The sequence below is a fragment of the Scleropages formosus genome, chromosome 11 (genome assembly GCF_900964775.1).
Source record: "Scleropages formosus chromosome 11, fSclFor1.1, whole genome shotgun sequence".
NCBI classification, from domain to species: Eukaryota; Metazoa; Chordata; class Actinopteri; order Osteoglossiformes; family Osteoglossidae; genus Scleropages; species Scleropages formosus.
The window spans coordinates 9,815,602-9,835,641 of NC_041816.1; the positions used below are offsets into that span (position 1 = coordinate 9,815,602).

The 20,040-nt window shown below is 43.9% G+C and overlaps 1 protein-coding gene across 1 annotated transcript; it reads left to right on the forward strand.

Moving 5' to 3' along the window:
- The first annotated feature begins 523 nt into the window (after positions 1-523).
- Positions 524-19,838, forward strand: aldh1a2 (aldehyde dehydrogenase 1 family, member A2). Its single transcript, XM_018739586.2, has 13 exons — positions 524-897; positions 9,901-10,005; positions 10,530-10,670; positions 11,282-11,411; positions 13,125-13,186; positions 14,068-14,196; positions 14,394-14,507; positions 15,841-15,943; positions 16,915-17,099; positions 17,235-17,399; positions 17,553-17,710; positions 18,724-18,798; positions 19,476-19,838. Exons 1-13 carry the CDS (start codon positions 781-783, stop codon positions 19,546-19,548), a joined length of 1,557 nt encoding a protein of 518 aa, XP_018595102.2. The 5' UTR covers positions 524-780; the 3' UTR covers positions 19,549-19,838.
- Positions 19,839-20,040: the final 202 nt, after the last annotated feature.

The window sequence follows — 20,040 nt, forward strand, 5'->3', positions numbered from 1 at the left end:
CAGAAGTGTAGCGTGTCGATGGCGAGGAAGACGCGGTAATCCGTTCGGACTCCTTCGGGGTGTCTCTCTCTGCACTTCAGTGAGTAAAGAAGGGACAGAGATGTGTGACTTTACATCATGTTTGTGTCTCACAGCAAAAGCCGGTCGGTCCCTTTTCACAGCTCCGCTCTTTGTCGCGCTCTTCTCTTTTTGACGGGTTTGCGCCATCGCACCGAGGTGTTAATTCTGCTGCAAGTGTAGCGCGAGTTCCGAATTCTCTGCCTTACTTCTTCAGTGTTGCTAAAACACTTCCTCGCGCGACACTTGGCCCCTCTCTCTCTGTCCGACTCGCGTGGGCAGCGAATGAATATACCGAGCATCTGCATGTGTCTCTTGAAGTTTATGAAAGAGGATGTAGGACGAGGTGCGGGTGGGGGTGTGGGGAGGAGTGTTTGGGTGTATGTGCTCACGGAGAAAAAAGTGGAGTGTGTGTGGTAGTGGTGGTGGTGGTGATGGGAGGGGGTGTCCTTTCTTCCTCCTGGGTGACCAAGAATGGTTTATGTAAATGCTCAGTTTTAATTATATCGGGAGGGCGGCCCTGCTCGCCGCCCAATAAAAATGGTCCGAAGAAGCTGACACCTGGCTATAAACACAGGAGGGAATCCAGGGTCCCAACCAGGCGAAATCACTCACATACACACAAACACACACATACACGCACACACGCACACACACACAGACACGGAGTGACACGGACAGAGGCAGGTTTGTTTGAGGAAGAGCGGCTCCCCTGGCGGCGCGATGACTTCCAGTAAGATCGAGCTCCCCGGCGAGCTCAAGACGGACCCCGCGGCGCTCATGGCGTCGCTCCACCTGATGCCCTCGCCGGAGCCCGACCCGGAGATCAAGCACACGAAGGTGCGTGGCTAGCTGCCCCGACGTCGCATGACGGACACGTGATGTGCGCGTTGTCAGACTCGCCTCGGGCCGGTGTCACTAGTGCCTGGTGCCACATTAACGATGGAGGAGTCGCCGGTGACAGCGGTGCACAGTGGCACAAACTCACACGTGACTGTTCCGTGTCACATGTTCCTTGTGCCAACATCAGACTCAGACAAACGTGTCCTAAAATGATCCTAAAGCGTCACTTGCGTTAATGTGCAGGATCATTTGATTTGTGCGACTAGTTTCAATTCATTCGTTGCTCACTTAGTTAGTATATTATCAACAAGTGCGTGTCGTGGGGGCGACATAGGGAAAAGAGTCTGTGTGTGATTTATTCATTCAGTCAGTATATCATGAGCGACACTTCTGTCCCTGACAACGATCGGGTTTTATCGCGGTGCAGATGATCGGCTGCGACGTGACCGCAACTTGACTGCCCGTGACGAGACATGAAAACAAGCAATTTTAAAAAGTCACGTAATCGTAAGTTTTATACAAGTTGTTGAGTGCAGTTCTGACTATTTGCTTAAATTAAGTTTGCTCTAAGTTTCGCATATTCAGAACGGCGGCACTGCAAGTAGTTGGGCAGTTTCTTTCTATGAAGCATAGCGTTCTCTCCTCGATGTTATTAGAAAATCATCAAATCATTAAACACTGATTAACACTGGTTCACTAACAATAAATTGAACTTTTTACGTGGGTCATGATGACTGACCGAGAAGATCCTGCAAACAAAGTGCGTCTAAATGAAAGTTGACACACTAACTGTAATGTAGATCATATTATCTGCATCTTTGACCATAAACTTCTCAAGTTCTGAGCAGGTGTTCTCCATATATAAACAGAGTAAAACATTGTGTTTATGAAGTGCTTTTTCATTAGATGTTAAATGACTGATTAATTCTTTTCTTTCAGCATCTTTTCCTACTAATTTAAAGCTGAATTTTAAATGCCTGCTTAAAGTGGAAGGAACAGCCCTTTTCATGTAGCATTTAATATTTGTCTGATTTGATGGCATTAAATAAAAAACTGCATAGGGATGCAAAAATGGTAAACACTTCAATGTATCATATAAAATGTATTCATACTGACTGCTTTGGGTGTCCTTGTGTGTATCCCCTGTAAGGATGTTCGAAAGTTAAAGGAACGTGTCCTTTTGACCACAAACTGTTATGCAATCATATTTGTTAATTCACTTGTTTCATATTTAGCTTTTTGATCTTATGGTTTAAAAGTAAAGGAAATTGATATTAGCGGCATCCCAATGACAGTACAGTGCGATAACTGTGCCAATCACAGTTTATTAGCATTCACCTCATGTCTCAGTCAAGGGCACCAGCACTATCACCACAGTGAAGTGAACTAATTCTGGTTTTAAGTGGACAGAGAGACACTTGGCTTCACCACACAACAGGCACAGTCTGAGCTGCCAGTCAAAATTAAAGAGGTTTAGAGCCCTTGTTCAGTGAGGACAGACGTGTCTGCCCTTTCTTCCCACCCATAGGGTTTTAAAAAGAATGCACACACAGAGGAGTGGGGTTTTGTGGGTGAGTTTTGCAGCCAAAGATTTGGTGAACTGACTCACAGGAATTTGGGGGATCCACTATCTGGCTCAGGAGGGTGTCCATGATTTATGGCTGCCTGAGAACCTCTGTTCCACCCACACACTTTAGTGCCCAGGCAGAATGTAAGGGAATGGCACAGAGCATGATGTAAGGCTGTAACCAGCCAGACCTCCCTCCCCAGGCCCCGCTGGACAGTGAATGTGTGTGTATCAAGGATTCAAGGCAATTTCTCTTTCTCTCATAGCTACAGTTATGTCTGTTTCATGTGATGGTCCCCTTTTACAAACCTTTGGGATAAGTCCTGGAGGTCTTTGTTTCAGTCATGCACATCAACACCTCATTTAAATAATTAGCTGACCTCTTAAAGCAGGTAGCTAATTATTTCAATTGTTTCATTATTTACCTAGTGCTGTGTGTGGTTACAACAAAGGAACAAGTCACAAGCAGATTGAAGAAGGTGAAAGCATCCATCCATCTTCAGATCTTTAGTTGTGTTTCAATGTTGTATAGAACAGGAAGTTTTAAATAGTTTCGCAAAATCATGTATCTAATAAATACTTTTACTATTCATTTAGCTGACACTTTTCTCCAAAGCAGCATATAGTCATTTACCATTTATACAGCTTTTATTTACTGGAGCACTTCAGGGAGATACCTTGCTCTAGGGTTCGCGACAGCAGGGGGTGGGATTTGAACCCAGGTTTTTTCAGTACGAGCTGACATCCTTCACATCCATTACACTACCTGCTGCCTATTTGTTTACTTGCAATGGTCATAACAGAAATAAAAAGAACTGAGTTCGGACATGGAAATTAAGTTTTTATTAACATGCTGTGTGGTGTTCACCTTGGAAAGTTTGATGGATAAATAAAAGTTTTACTGATTTTGAGGATGACCTGGAATCCATGTTAAATATTCTAAAAGGGAGGGGGGTGCGGTGGCGCAGTGGGTTGGACCACAGTCCTGCTGTCCGGTGGGTCTGGGGTTCAAGTCCTGCTTGGGGTGCCTTGCGACGGACTGGCGTCCCGTCCTGGGTGTGTTCCCTCCCCCTCTGGCCTTACGCCCCTGTGTTCCCGGGTAGGCTCCGGTTCCCCGTGACCCCGTATGGGACAAGTGGTTCTGAAATATTCTAAAAGGCCACCAGTTTCCATATAACTACTTGGGTTTCCTCACTGTGATTACTATTTTTTTTCTTAAAAAAAAGAAAAACTTTCCAATCCAGTGTGCCATTCTCTTGTGGTCAGATGTATACAGCTGTGGAGTTCTGTCCATAAGGCCTTTATTGTCCCCCCCCGCCTTCCAAGTGCCTCCAGCTGTTTGTTTTAAGCGCTGTTTGGGGAGAGCTCAGTGCAGTGAACCTGGAATTAAAACATTCAGCTTGACTGGCCCCACGAGAGGAGTGCTGGAGCTGGGTCCATGGGGCTGATAACCCCACTGAGGAAGGCATAAATTAGCCCCTGCTGATGGCTCTTTATTGATGTTTTTCACTTTATGCATGGAGGAGGGAAAGTGGAGATGAGGCAGCTGTCCTGCGAGATTCTGCGTGTGAATGAATGGGCGTGAAGAGTGGTGTCTCTCCCAGGGTGCCAGCGTTCTCTCCACTTGGAGTGCTTTCTTAAAACCAGCCAGGAATTATGTCCCATTAAATAGTACATCTGACAGAATATATCTTCACGGATAAAGCCAACCTCGGGTGATCCCAGCATTGGTGTTCTCAGCCCATTACTTGTACGATAATTTTTTTAGGTCATCTTATAAAGAACAACTATAGCTCAAAAACAGTGTTTGCTATTTTAATTACTTGTCATTTGAATAATTTGGAGTAGCCTTCTGTTGTAAACTTAAGTTGTGCAATCAGAACGTGTCTTGCATCATGATACTACTTCGGTTTGGCTTCCGTGGATTGTATGTTAAACATGGCTGCACAGATGCAGCTGCTGAGAGGCCAGCTGAGAGATGTTTCGGGGTGAGACAGTTGACACCAGTCCACACTGCCGACTGAGGGAACGCAGACTTCCCAGAGCTCGATGCCATCCACTGGGGTGTAAAATATGGTCCTGCATGTCTGTGTGGGTCACTGGTCTTGCAAGAGCCTGACCCGTTCAGATCTGGAGTTCCTCACTTCAAAACGGCACTCTTGCTGTGATCGAGATCAAACAGTCGCCAAGGTAGGAGATGCTTCAAGCTGGGTGATTTATCAATTCCACCATAGCCAGTGAGAGCCTGAAAGAGAGAGAAAACACTGATTCAGATGATATTCATCCTTCCCCACACATGGACTGTGTCCTTGGGGGGCATCCTGATGCTTACTGGCATGTAATTTTCCATTGTGTCTGAGTATAAATCAGGTCTTGATAATGGTTCAATGTTCCTGTCATCATTGCTGTGGCCATGGTCCTTACTCACTCTGGCTGTTAGATATTTACTCTGCTTATCTTGAAGTGCTCACATGCTATAGACATTCAATAATTTCCTTTTACTTTGAAAATGGTTATCTTGATCTGAGGGCCTCTGCATGACTAACAGTTTGAGTAAAATCCTGGACTAGTATCAATACAAATTTCCCTTTGAGTTGTGCAATGCAGTTGTGCGGTAGTTTTTTGCCAACTGAATATCACCAAGTTCATACCGTAAAAGTATGTGTCTGACTCGCTCCATCAAGGGAACACTGGAGCAATTTACAATTGTTTCAGCCTGTAATGTTCTTGGGCTGCTGGGGCTAACACTCCACACACACATACATGCACACACGCACACACATGTTGGAAGTTGCTACAGGTACATGCACACTAGTCCTGATCTACACGAATCTTATTGTCTCTTATTTCATTTGGAGGAGAAAGTCTGTCTGCTGTGCCGACCATGCCAAGGCACCCTAGTTGCTCGAGCTAATTAACCTCCTAATCTTCTGGTGTGAGAAACAAAAGGACCCTTGGGCAGCCTTTGTGCCACACCCTCTGGAACTCATTTCTCCAGGGAGCTTGGTCTAGCTGTGCAGGGATTTACAAGTGAAAGACAGGGACCCTTCCCCTAACTCTCCACAGCTTGCAGAGCAGGACACATTTACTCTGGACGATTTCCTGAGCAGGTTTGATCCTTGATCGGTCTATTTTTGCCTCCCCCCACCTCTGCCATTTTTCTGTCCCCCGGTGATCAGCCCTTAGGGACCATGCTCAGTGTGTGTTCCGAGAGCTTTTGTGGAAACAGGAGGGGGCATCCTCCTTACCCACTGATTTGAATGAATAGACTCCCTGTTTTGTTCCTATTATTTTTTTGGAGAATGTGTTGAAAATGTGTCTTTGCACAACTAACAGCGTGTCAGTACATCATGACATTTCTGACATTCTGGAAACCCTTGAATCACATGTGTTCTGTAAGAATATGACATTGACAAGCCATGAGAGAACTACTTAATACGGAGGACAGAGAAACCAGAAGAGGTGTAGGAAGCAAACAAAGGAGTGCATAGGGTGGAGTTTGGGAGCAGAATCCAACAACTGGAAACAGTTATGTTTGCTGTGTCAAACATGATGTCAAATCAAGATTAAAAATAAAAAATACACCAACTAAACACAAAAAATGCCCATTCTCTTCTTGTCTGTTGTCATAATAATTATAGGTGTCCTGAAATTTGTCCAGACAAGGCAGCGGAAATGAGATTCTGAGATAGGAGAGGATATGAAATTTCCTGTGCAGACTTGGGTGCAGGTGCCTGGTAAGAATCCATACTGCCGGGGAATCCTAGACTTCTGAATGTTAAACTTTTCCATTCATCCATCTTACGCATATTCAATTAGTTTGATAAATCTATATGTATGTGATCTTCAATATATGTATAATATAAATGGATAAAAGACTTTGTTTCTCTAGAGAAGAGCACCAGCTAACAGAATAAAAAATAGTATGTCTTGGATCTAATACAACTAGAAATAACTGAGATGTTTAATTATTAGATATTTAGTTATACAAGCCATGATGAGAGTGTCATACTTTTTTTCAGGAAACACTTGGAATCACTTGGTCTCCTACCTCAGTTACTGATGAGAAATGAGATAAAGCAGATGCTTGGATGCTCTGTGAAAACATGGGCCCTTGAGAACCTTACTGCCAGAGGCTGTGGTGTGATTCCTTGTTAATAGAGTGACCCAGCTGGACACATGAGTACTGCATAGATCCTGCTCGCCATGTAGACTTTCGTACCAATAACCATGTCTCATCAGTAAGAACGACAGTGATACAAGGTGGGGGGTGTTAAATGTTTGCAGCTGTCCTTGGGGGGGGTGGACCTGCAGAAACCTGGCCTGTCAATTGTGACGGGGGATCGAGTGTCCTCACAGCGCAAGGTCATCGTTCCTTGGCTAGGCTCCATGATGCCAAGTGGCCTTCGTATTTACACAGCAACGGGGGGCCAGACAGCTGCGAGTCCTGTGTCATAAACAGGGATGGAACAATTGCCTTTGTTCAGAAGAGTCCTCCTCTTTCTGTTTTCCTTGTGGTCTCTGGATGTTGACAGCAGTATCACCACAATTTATGAACCTCCTCCAGTGTTTGGGATCCACATTTTAGCGTGAAGCATTTTCGTTGTCAAGTATATTTCCTCCATCTAAATGGTAAATTGTTCAGCTGTAATACCTTGCCATTTGCACTGGGTACAGCTTTGTCACTGGAACATCTGCATCACGGTATAACTTGAGGTCTCAGATTATAGGTTCTCTGTGTGTAAAGTGGGAGAACAGTGGAATGAACAGTGGACTAACAGTGAAGTAACAGAGACCTGAGGTGTGAATGGACTCATGCTTGTGAAGCTGAAGAACAAGACCTGTTAATTTTGATTTGAAATTAAATAAATTTCATATACAGCACTTTTTTTAAAGTTCTGGCTAAAAAAAAGTTTTCAAAAAATTAATTTTGCTTCACCTGAATAATAAAAAAGTCATGCAATCTGAGATTGCATTCTCAGTCATGGATCTAGTAGTATACTAAAATTAAACCTAATTATTCCTTTAGAAGAACAATCATCTCTCCCGAAATATTATTCGTTCTTTTTTGTCAAGAAAACTAGAACATATTTCATATCTTCTGATACTGAAGGAAGAGACTCGGTGTTTTGTTCCTATTATTTTGGTCAGTTTTGGAAACCATGACAGTTCTGACATTTCAGAAACCCTTGAGCCATGTATGATGATCTCCATAAGAACACAATACTGAGTTTTTTTTTTTTACAATATGAGACTTGAGATCACTTTAACATGAAGGAGATGGAAGCCAGGAGAGATGTAAGAACCGGACACAAGCTCGTGCTATTCAAGGAACCATGAACAGTTATCAATTTGTTGTTTCAAGAGTTTACAAAACATGTATGCTTATATGACTAAGTGCCTTTTCTTATTTAGAACAAAATGGGCATTTCTTCTTCTAGCTGCAGTAATCCCTCAAAGGGCTGAAATAGGAGTTAAAAGGATGCCTTCAAGAGAGTGCAAGTTCTGCATCCCCTCAGGTGCTGCAGCACACTAAACACTGCCCACGACTGCAGAGGTTCTGCAGAGGTGAGACGTTCCTCTGCAGAGGCCACAGGGCATGCCCTCTGCCCCGCAGAGCTCCGTGTGTCTGTGGTAGACCCTCACTTACTGTAGATGCTGACACGTTTATGAAGTGCCCTTAATGGGAGTTAGATTGCAGGAGGGCCCCCGCTCTCGATGCCAAAGGCCTCCAGTGGCCAGGTGGGTTGGGCCAGGACGAGGAGCCTGTGTATCTGCTGTCAGAGCCAAGTGGACCAGCCTACACACATTAATTATGGAGGAATCGGAGCGCAGCGTGAGCGTCTGCAGAGTGGTACCGGCTGACACAGAGAGAGTTATTTATGTGTGAGGTTTTCCAACTGGGGGAGAAGAGTGGAGTGTGGAAGGATGGCATGGGTGAGCCTGGAATCCAGTCTACACGAAGGGGCACTTTATACCTGCTCTAAAGTAAACAGCCTATAGCTTACTGCCAATTAAATTGTACTTAAGCCTCTAAGTTTACACTCATAAATATGTGGAGGAGTTAGCAGGTCTTCGGCCAGGGAAGCACTTTAATCCTGTTGTAAGATTGGCTTTCAGTGCATCTCTATCCTTCCACAAATAAAAGTGCTGTGAGAGCAAATGTATACAGAAAAGGGTTTCAGTGAGCAGATGTGCTCTAAACATTCATCCATCAGGCAGACTGACAGTCATTAAAAGCAGTGTCTGCTTGGCCAGAGCTGGCGGAACCCGAACACGATCAAAGAACAGGGCGAACCGTCACATTTCGCTTACTTTGCCCTAACATCAAATACTTTACGTATCACATCACTCGCAACTCTCTGGAAAGCAGAAAGGAATGGGAAAACAGCATGAAACGACAACATCGGCAAGAGGAATACATCAGCACAAACTAATCGTTTGAGGTGCAGTCTAGGGTTTATTGTGCATTTTTACTCCCTCTTGGAACTCAGGGACCTGGAGAATCCATGGATGCAGTTAAATGGGCCACTTGCATCAAGACAGGATCAGTGGTTAACGTTTTCATCTCGAGTGTGTGTTTCTGTGTCTTACTATGTGCTAGAGACATGTCTGGAGATTATCTCCCCCTTTTCCACTTTGCCTTGTGAATAACTCCATAGTAACTACTGATGAGTCAGTACAAATACAGTCTTAAAAAGAGGCAGCAAACTGACCTCCCCCCCAAAAAAAATTAGAAATTGTGAATTTGAAATTTTTTATTTGTACATTGCATCCAATTGGAAAATTTCAATGCTGCATTTGTTTTGACTGTAGGCACCAGACTACTATTGAGTGTGTGATTGTTAGCTTGTGTGTAAATCTGTTTTTACCGTTCTACAGTATCCGTTGAAGGAAAACTTAAAGGGCGATGAATCACTTTCTCCCTTTTTCTGCTAACCCTAACCCTTTCCCATAATTAATCTATCTCGTTCTCCTCTGTTCTCCGTGAAGCTGCTCCAATTCCCATGACAAAGGGCGTTGAGAGGAAACTAAATAAACACATTTAATCAAGCATGTGCAACCACAAATTATAAAAAGATGTCTAGGGTGTCAGCCTGCTTTCAGGGTTTTAATATTTTTGTCTTCTGGCTTCAGAATAAGTATGAACAGAGTAACTGATCCTTTCTGAAGTTTGGATTTAGCATTTTTTATTCCACAATGTGTGTATCTCCAGGTTCTAACTAGAAAAGTCAGAAAAGGCTAATTTTAACATCTCCTGTGCATTTATTTGGAATTTCAGTCCATTTAAAGTAGGACGTTTGAGCACTGTAGTTTTGTAAGTGCTATGTGGCCAAGATTGTCAGCAGTACACGTGGCAGAAAAAAAGGTTTTCCTTTCTTTGAATATATCAGTGCACTGTATCTTGACACCTGAAATTTTTCCCCTTCCAGATTTTCATTAACAATGAATGGCAGAACTCAGTGAGTGGAAAGGTCTTCCCTGTCTACAACCCTTCCAATGGGGAGAAGATCTGTGAAGTTCAAGAGGCTGACAAAGTAATTATAAGGACTGAAATTATGTTTCCTTCATTTTTAAATGAATGCTTTGTTTTCAATTTTCTCAAGGAAGGAAGCAAAGCAAAGAACTGATGTTACATTACTTGGGAGATTTTACTGCTGCAGTTAAATTGTCAGTGCATCCATGGTAGGGTTGGTAGTGAGACAAGGATGAGTTGAGTCTCTCCTGTACTATGCCACACATGTGTTTTCCACTTGCTTTGGTCTTGCATCAACTTCTCAGCTCCTTTCCAAAGATGGTGAATGCCCAGAAAAATGGAAGGCCAACAGGAATTTGAGTTTAGCATTATGTGGTTGGGCTGCAGGCTGCATCAGCCTCAGTCTGGTAACATCGAGAAAAAGGGAGATTGAAGTGTTTATGCTAAGAGACAGAATAAGCTGATTTAAGAGTCTGGGGCCTAACTGAAAAGTTTCAGGTTAATAGAGAGATGTTCTTCTTTCTAACAACCCTTTCCTGTGATTCTCTCGCTATGTCTCTCACCCCGATCCCTGGCACACCCAAGGCTGATGTGGACAAGGCCGTACAAGCAGCCCGCTTGGCTTTTTCCTTGGGCTCTGTGTGGCGGACGATGGATGCCTCTGAGCGCGGCAGACTGCTCTCCAGACTGGCTGACCTCGTCGAGCGGGACAGGACATATCTGGCGGTTAGTGCCCTTCCACACCAAAGCCAAATAATTTCGACAGACTTATGTTCAGTGCTTACTCTTATCCGATCCATTCTACTACTGAATTCTATGGACTGCGTTATCTGTATCGTTGTATCATAATTTGGCTTCAAAATGGAATTCAACACCAAAGCATGCTTGAAAGGAATCAGTTTTTTGGTTAATTAATCCATACGCTCATATGCAAGTTTTAATCATATTAAAGAAAAAATGCAATACAAGTGAAGTGTGACACAGAACTGTGATGTTAAAGACGAATCTGGTTAAACTGAAGGAAGGTTTTTTAACAGACAATAAAATTCAAAATGATGTGTTCAAAAACCTTTTAGAAAACACATACAATGATCAAAGGTCATCTATGTGAGGTGCACTCTCACATACAGAACCTCTAGTGTGTTGTAACTCCTCAGAGGCAGTATAGGCAATCTCCAAAAGCATGAAAATAAGGCATGTAATCGGGGCAAGCAGAGGTCCACATGTTTCTGATACATCTGGAGTTTTGGCCATCCTAGGCGAAATATAAATAATTTTTATGGCTTTCCTGCCCACCCTTGCTCACCCAACTATCTCATATCTGCCCCTCTCCCCAGACACTGGAGTCCTTGGACAGTGGGAAGCCTTTTCTCTCTGCCTTCTATGTGGACCTTCTAGGAACAATAAAGACCCTGAGATACTTTGCTGGATGGGCGGACAAAATCCATGGCATAACCATTCCGATGGGTACGTTCAAACACTTGGTCACTATGCAGTGGCTCTGCTCGGTCCTCCTGTTGGGAATGGGAACCCAAAGCCAGTGCCTCTGCTGGCTCTTTGATGGTTCCTAATGGGGTAGTCAGTGCAGGACAGGTGCTTGCAGTTTACTGGGCAACCCGTTCCCTTCAACACAACCCCACAATGATTTACATGTAGTTGCTGCAAACAGCAAATTAGCTAGAGTAGGAAATTGCAGATTGTACAGTGATATACTGTACAACAATTAGCAGGTACACTCAGTTCTGCTATAACAAGTGGTTTAATTACAGCATTTGGATGTAGTGCAGTGAGTAAATGAAGGAACACAATTTGCATAACAACGATTTTCTACTATACTTTGAATAACGCAGTCTCGTTCCATTCAAAGTCACATCACGTTTTTTGCTTTTGGTGTTTATTTTTCATCAATTGTATCACAATTGAATGTGGTTAAAAGAATTTAAAGAAGTATTCGAGCAGGGATCATGAAAGAACGGCTTGAACACTACGGGACAAATTAGGTGTTATAAAACACTTTGAAAGAAAAAAGGACAAGGTGATACTAACTACACATTCTGCTGTTATCTTCATATGCTTTATCATTTGTTTGCAATAAATTGCTTTTGGTCGGTTTTACAGTACCTTGTAATTTTATTTTCAGTATGCTGCAAGTGTTTAGTACGTTCTGATTACTCACTTAATGCACTCTGCCCGTAAACCCATTTTTCCCGTTGAAACTTATTTTATTACACAAATTGACATGAGACAGTGTTCCTTAGGACACAACTATCACAATGCAGCAGAACTCAGTTTAATATTTTCTAAAATTCTTACACACATATGGATTTTGTCCCTAAGCATGCAACTTCTGTCCATGTTGCTGGTGCATTTTTCAGTCAAAATATAGTCATGTGGTTTCAGAATTTTTGGCATCTTGTCTCACTTTATTCTGTATGTGCTGATCTTGCATTGCCAATAAAAAAATAGCTTCCAGGTCCACTTCAATGAGAATAAATAACCTACATTCTTAGCTTAGTAGTCTTAGCTATGAGTGAGTCAGACATAGTGTGGTGCTGTAGATATTTTTTAAAACCAGGTATTATGACTCCCACTGCTACAGAGGACATAAGACCTGTGCGTATTTAAGCCTCTCAAATTTTGGCACATTGTCAAATTGGGATATTAATGAAACGTGCAAAAGGGACATGTTCATAAGACCTGTTCCACTGTACATAATTGTGATCGAGATTTAAAAAAAAAAACTTGTCCCAGGTCATGTAAGGTAAGCTTCTGGAGGTTTTGTGATGTCCTTGCCTTCTAACATGGCCCTGTTGGTCCCAAGAGTGCACCCACAGCTGATTCTCCCATCGTCCCTATGATGAACACTACATGTTCTCTAGCTTTGTTGGAAGCCTGTCATCTGCTCCCGTTGGATTTTCAACAAGAGTCCAATTTCCTTTCATTTCTTTAGTTATTATTATGTTTATCGGCATTCACAGCGTGGGCATTTGAATCTGGTTCCTGTATTATCCCTTTAGAAGCAGTATATACAGTATGAGCCCAGAGTATCAGTGTTCTGAACTTTCTCATGCAAGTGCCATAGAGCTACTCAATCTAGTGTTTGCTACAGATTTTCTTTTCATTCTCTGCCAAGTCCAACTTGGACCCCTGAATGACAGCGATGCTGTTCTCTCGCTGCAGATGGGGATTATTTTTCATTCACCAGGAATGAGCCCATAGGAGTGTGTGGACAGATCATCCCAGTGAGTATCTAGGAGTTTGTTTTTTATTCAGATCAGTCCTCTTGGAAGACAAACAAATAAAAATTTGCTCGTGCAGCTCAAGAGTTATCTGAGGAGAACAGAGGAGCAGGTGGGTGGGAGGATGAGAGCAGTGGCACAGAATACTCGGAGGGGGAATGCTGTGGGTGTGGATACAGAACTTGTTGGTGGTCTGGGACTGGGAACAAAATGGAGTCCTTTTGTTGAAACGCACTGAGCAGGTTCCTGTAACCCTATGACGTGTTTATCGGTCACTGTATACTTGGGCAACAGCACTGGCAAACAAAGTGAGTCACCCTCAGGGTGGGCCGAAAGGACCACTTTACAGAACTTCTGTGATGACTGTGGCGATGATGAGAAAGGCCTTCAGGTATCTCACTGATGAAGGACCTGCTAAAGCTAACTAAAGTATTAATAATAATAATAATAATGATAATAATAATGTTATAAACATTGTCAACGCAGTTATGGAATCAGATGTATTAGCCTAGCGAAAGAAGATGAGAGAAATCTGGACCCCATTTGCATTTTTCCAAATATCCTCCAATAAATACCTGTGTAATTTGTGTGTGTGTGCAATGTGTAAAGCATTTCTATATCTGTATGTGTAATACTTTTTTGTACAGCTGCAACTGAAGCTCAGCTGTCTGAGCTGTAAAAAGTAAACCTTTAAAATATATGGTTGATTTGAATTGACTAGATCCATCATTGAGAGTTCTCTCCAAAGCAGCTCATCTTCTGTGACAATTTCACAGTGGGACAGTGGTAGAGGTTCTGTGTGAGAGATGTGCTGCATGAAGAGGTTGGTTTTAACGTGCGTGCCAGCCATGTGCCAACCCCGCAGTGTGTTCTGCCCTCTCCAGTGGAACTTCCCGCTGCTAATGACGGCCTGGAAGCTGGCCCCTGCACTCTGCTGTGGGAACACGGTGGTCCTCAAGCCTGCGGAGCAGACCCCACTCAGCTGTCTCTACATGGGATCGCTCATCAAGGAGGTAACGCCTACGCGCTCCCCCTCACCACTTCCGCCGCTTCCGCCGCTCCCCTGCCCTTCTAGCCTGTCCGCTCCCTCCTTCCCCCGGCTGTTGGGAAGGCAGTGCTCGGCCCCGACGGGCCCCCTTCATCCCGTGGTTTAGCTTGGCTGCACTGCCCTCCTCTCTAAAGCTTGTTTCCTCTCGCTCTGTTTGGACAGGCTGGGTTTCCACCGGGAGTTGTCAATATTTTACCAGGATTTGGGCCAACAGCGGGAGCAGCGATAGCGTCTCACATGGGCATAGACAAAGTGGCGTTCACAGGATCAACTGAGGTAAGGCTCCTGACAGATGCGCTCAGTGACGAGGTCCCATCTTCGGGGATGTGACGTACACTTGCCAAGCTGGGCAGATAGTCAGAGGCCAGTGTGGGCCCTTGAGGGATTTTTAAAGGCAAATGATTAAAAGTTTACGTAAGGCATTAGGTCTTCCATTAGCTCTGTCACTACCATTAGGGCCAGAGGTGAGCAGTCTGTCATCACATGGGATGGACCGAACGAAGACAAGGAGGAATGTTCCGGCACTCGACTGTTTGCCAAACAATGTGTAACACGGGGGATGCATGAGGGCCCTGGTTGAAGAGGGGGGTGGGGGGGTGAAGGGGCGGTGATAGGGAATTGCAAACTCTAAATGAAACATGCAGAATGGCCGCAGCATGCAGCCGTTCCTGGGACAACCCAGCAGAAAGACCAGCTTCAAACAGAGGACCCTCCCTGTCTCCCTACATTGGGCTGTAACAGCACCAATGGCATGCAAAGGGCGCGGTCATGGTCACGTGGCTCTGTAGGTGGGGGGTTGAGGGGTGGGGGGGCAGCCCCATGCCAAACAAATGCTTGATGGCCCAACAGCTGCTCTACCACTTGTCTCAAGGCTCAGCAGGCCGCCTGGCTCATTGCGATTAACACCCGCTTGCACTGCAGCCAGAGACGAGCCCTGCGGTGCTACAACATCTGCTGGTTCAGCAGTAAGATAGAGCAAAATTGGCACAAATGGCAGAATCTGCTCAGAAATAAATAAAAAAACAGATACCCAGAAACAGTCCCTCTGTAGTACACGTATATGACACAGACCCAGACAGAGTAAAAAGGAGAAAGGCAAGAGCCATTTCAGACACTTTTAAAATTGAAATATGACACAGGATGTTTACTTCTGTACCTCCTATCTGTCTTATTTTAAACATGGATTTTTTCCTGTTTCTGGAATGCTACACAACACTCACGGGATGTGTCACATAGCGTGGAGCTGCATCTACTCTCTTTGGTGTGTCAGCGTATGGTGTTTCCAGTGTCCCCTCATAGAAGGGCTCAAACACGGGTGACTCATACACATTCTTGCCTGAATGTGACTGATTCAACAGGAGATAGCTTTCCCTTTCTGAAGCATCACTCTTCCGCTTTAGTTCCCCATCATGCCCCTCCTGAGTGTGTGTCTGTATTGCGAATGTGTGTTTGGCATTCCCTGGTTTCAGAAAAGGCCTGCTTCGTGGGATTTATCCATCCTGCTAACGTGTTTAGCGGAAGTCTCTTGGTGATTTACCGATCTGGCCAGCAGAATTCATGGCAGACCCGCGTCTCTCTGAGTAACACCAGGCTACACTTCCTTCCGCAGGTTGGCAAACTGATCCAAGAAGCAGCTGGAAGGAGTAATCTGAAGAGGGTGACGCTGGAGCTTGGAGGAAAGAACCCCAACATCATTTTTGCAGATGCAGATTGTGAGTATTAAGATGTCGTTGTGCTTGTTTCAACTCTGTCCTTTCAGACTAAGTTGAAAAGCTATTAAAAAATGTCTGGGTATTTGCTTAACTCACTTTCTGTGGAGACATTGAGCTTTGCATTGAGCTCTGATACCTTTACTTTTGGTCACTTTCAGCTGCTGAACAAGCTGTGGTGTCCAGGGCAGCAGATAAGCTAGCGTCAACAGCTTTCGCAGACAGCATGTTCGCATGAGTGGCGTGTCAGCCAAACCATAGGATGGATGGGTCTTGTGTTAGTACTAAGTGGCTTTCCAAATTGGCGTGTAGTGCTCTCAAATGCTTTCTGCAGCCGCACGCCTGGCTCTCAGAGGCCCGTAAATCAGCTCGACGGGGCCGGCCAGGCTGCCCGCGTCAGAGCCCACCCATAAATCAGTACTCTCCCTTAGTCTCCCGCATACCACCAGTGGGGACTGCCTCCCCAGTGTCAGATATCAAACATGCAGAGCACAGAGTAGCGCTGTAATAGAAACCATAATGCCATTAGTGGCACAATGTATAATATTGATTGTGACATCATGAAGACTGTGAGAATCTGAATGGCTAAGGCTTGATAAATAGCAATGAGTGCATTATGAGCAAGTGACTTATTGCTATAGCCACATTGGTGGCTTAATTTGTCATTTAATATTGAGATATACAATTAATATGCATTTATTTTACCTGTTTCTTGTTCATTTAGTTTGCTACCAGTGCCTCTTCTGTGTTACACAGAGTTATTAAATAAAATACAATACTAAGCATTACTGAAAAAAGTCCTTCGTTGTCTTAAGCAGCTCATTGTGTGTTTTGAATGTGTTGTTCACTGATGCAGTGTCTCAACATATGAAAACTATTTTTTCAATTTGTAAATGACAGTTCAGATATGCATTCTATGTGTCATTGGTTTAGTAAATTTTTGTAGTGAAGATATTTTTGTTATTCTTCCTCAGTGGACATAGCTGTGGAGCAGGCTCACCAGGGCGTCTTCTTCAACAATGGCCAGTGCTGCACCTCAGGGTCCCGGGTGTATGTAGAAGAGCCCATCTATGAGGAGTTTGTGCGCCGCAGCGTGGAGAGGACCAAGAGAAGAGTTGTTGGGAGCCCATTTGATCCCACGACTGAGCAGGGTCCACAGGTGATGACTGGGGCAAAGAGTTGGGCCCCCTTGCAGCCATTTTGTGAACCTAGTTAGTTTTGCTCCCAAAACTCTGTGGTCCAGCAGAATAAATCCAGCTGTGCTGGAACACTGATAACCTCTTTCTGAACACAGATCAGTAAGGAGCAGCAGAACCGTGTCTTAGAATTTATCCAGAGCGGAATCAATGAGGGAGCCCGGCTGGAATGTGGAGGCAAGGCCCTGGGGTTGAAGGGTTTCTTCATAGAGCCCACTATCTTCTCCAACGTCAGCGATGACATGCGTATTGCCAAGGAAGAGGTAACAGCAACACAAACATAGAGCATAACTGAGTGTAGTAAACCTAATATAAACCAAGGAATCAACCCAAACGAGTGTTCTGCTATGATGCAGCAACAATAGCCTTACTGAGTTCTGACCCTTTTCACCTAAATCTCATGCTCCCTTCTGTAGATCTTTGGACCAGTACAGCAAATCATGAAGTTTAAGACCATCGAGGAGGTGATTGAGAGAGCCAACAACTCGGACTACGGTTTAACAGCAGGCGTGTTCACCAAGGATATTAACAAGGCCATGACCGTGTCTACAGCAATGCAGGCCGGCACCGTTTGGTAAAGCACCCTTAAAAAGACACTGAACATATGTCATGGTGGTTAAAGTATCCGTCACTGAGACACACTTTGCAGTACGTCATACAGTCACTTTTGTCATTTGCAAAAATTAATATTTTTATCATCTTGGCATCTACACCACAACAGGGAATTTTAGTGGTTTTGTGCTTAAAGGGCTTGTCTAAACATATCTAAATCCACCTGGTACTACAACAAGCATAATTGTTGAGGGAAAACATGCTTTATTCAAAATTAAAACTAAATTAAAAGATATGATTCGTATTAGATAGTCACATTTTAGAACTGGAAAATTTCTTCTGGATACTGTGTTAACTTTTCCTCTAAGTATTTTCTGTAAGGAAGGGGGTGTGGTGGTGCAGTGGCGCAGTGGGTTGGACCACAGTCCTACTCTCTGGTGGGTCTGGGGTTCGAGTCCCGCTTGGGGTGCCTTGTGACGGACTGGCGTCCCGTTCTGGGTGCATCCCCTTCCCCCTCCGGCCTTACGCCCTGTGTTGCCGGGTAGGCTCTGTGTCCCCGTAAGGGACAAGCGGTTCTGAAAATGTGTGTGTGTGTGTGTGTGTGTGTGTGTGTGTGTATTTTCTGTAACTCCCGATTGTGAAGTGCTATACATATACACTGAGCTGTATGCTAAACTCTGAAATTACTGATTTACAAAAGTTTTTGTCATGTGAGCCACTCAGTAGAATCCTGACATAACACCACCAAAGGGTTGTACAGAGGAACCCAAAATGTGTTCTGTTTTTGCTTTAATCTCTTTATTTTAGTACATGAGCAGTCACCATGAGAAATCTATTTTGTTAGAAAATTCTGTATATTTACTGTTTATGTGACCTAGTAATAGAGAAATTGGACCAATAAAGGCAAGTAAATTGGTTGGAGCAAAAACTAGCAAACAATGGGGCCATTAGTGTGCTGTTTGAAAACTTAATTTAATTAGATGGCAGGACTGTGAAAGCAAGATGCTGACTGTGGGTGTTTCCTCAACCCTTCAGGATAAACTGTTATAATGCTCTGAGCTCCCAGTGTCCTTTTGGAGGATTCAAGATGTCTGGAAATGGCCGGGAAATGTAAGTCCTTATGTTTCTCCGTAACACAATTCCTCCAAGTGGAATCACAGGTGGTTTGCACAAAAGTGTTCAGATTCAAATACCTGCTGCTTATTTTGAAGTCAACAGCTGCGCTGGATTTGATTTTTTGTAGTATGGTCATGACGCAAAGTGACTTGTTGAGTTTTCACAAAACATCCAAGGCTGTTCCACTAAAGCATACTCATGTTGCTGTATTGTCAGATCCTATGACCAAACCAGTAATTAAACATTACCTTAATTTTCTAATGTTTTTCTTCTGAAGACTCACGTATCATACTTCTCAGACTATGCCTTCTGTATGGGGACTGTTATAATACCACTTAAGAGACTGTGCATGTGTAATATGAAGTTCTCATCTGCAATTCTTACTTTGTGACGATCAGCCCTTTCTACCCAAAAATATATAGGCAAACTTAATCCAACTTTATTGTGTCACAACCTGGCAATTAATACCTCACGTTTTGCTCATGGATTTACAGATGGTTCTTCAGTCTATGTGCATCATTTGCTGAAGTTCACTGAAAATAAAATTGCAGTATGTGCTCTCCATCACTGTGAGCCAGCATCACTCTGTCTGCTTCCTTCAGTGGTCACTATGACACACCAACAGCTAATAAACTTACACATCTGCGTCTATGTGTGTGTCTGTATTGTAGGGGTGAGTATGGACTAAGGGAGTACTCTGAGACCAAGACGATTACAGTGAAACTGCTGGAGAAGAACTCATAGGTTTTGCATCTGGCTGGCGGGGGGATCCAGGCACGTGGACTGCGGGCTGCCTTCCCATCCGTCTTCCACTGTACCTGTACTAAAGCACTCGGATAGGAGCTGCATAAGGTTTTATTATTGACCAATGCCAATGTGCTCAGCCGTTGGCATAGTGATACCTCACTCCCACTGCCTCCTTGCCCCTTGCTGGAAACTCATTGTAAGCCATGGTGGGGAGGTAGGGCTGTGGAGTGGGGTCTTCAAACCATGCACATCATCAAAACCTCATCAGCATCATTGCCTTCTAAGACCACCGAATCACTCAAAAAACAAATTTTAAATGTTTTAGTTTTTGTTCTTCCTTTATCAGTTAACACTGTATGTCATGTTTTGTTTTAAATGTACAAAGACAAAAAGATTAATCTTTAGAAATAAGTTCACTCATCTGCTGAGTCAATGCATTTTATACAAATCATTTGATGTTTGATGTCCATTTATTATGTTTATACAGTT

Bases quoted from the DNA above. Each gene is read 5' to 3' on its own strand.
- aldh1a2 (XM_018739586.2), top strand. From the start codon at position 781: ATGACTTCCAGTAAGATCGAGCTCCCCGGCGAGCTCAAGACGGACCCC. The intron at 17,400-17,552 runs GTAACAGCAACA...TCCCTTCTGTAG, and splicing joins TGCGTATTGCCAAGGAAGAG to ATCTTTGGACCAGTACAGCA. The intron at 18,799-19,475 runs GTAAGTCCTTAT...TCTGTATTGTAG, and splicing joins TCTGGAAATGGCCGGGAAAT to GGGTGAGTATGGACTAAGGG.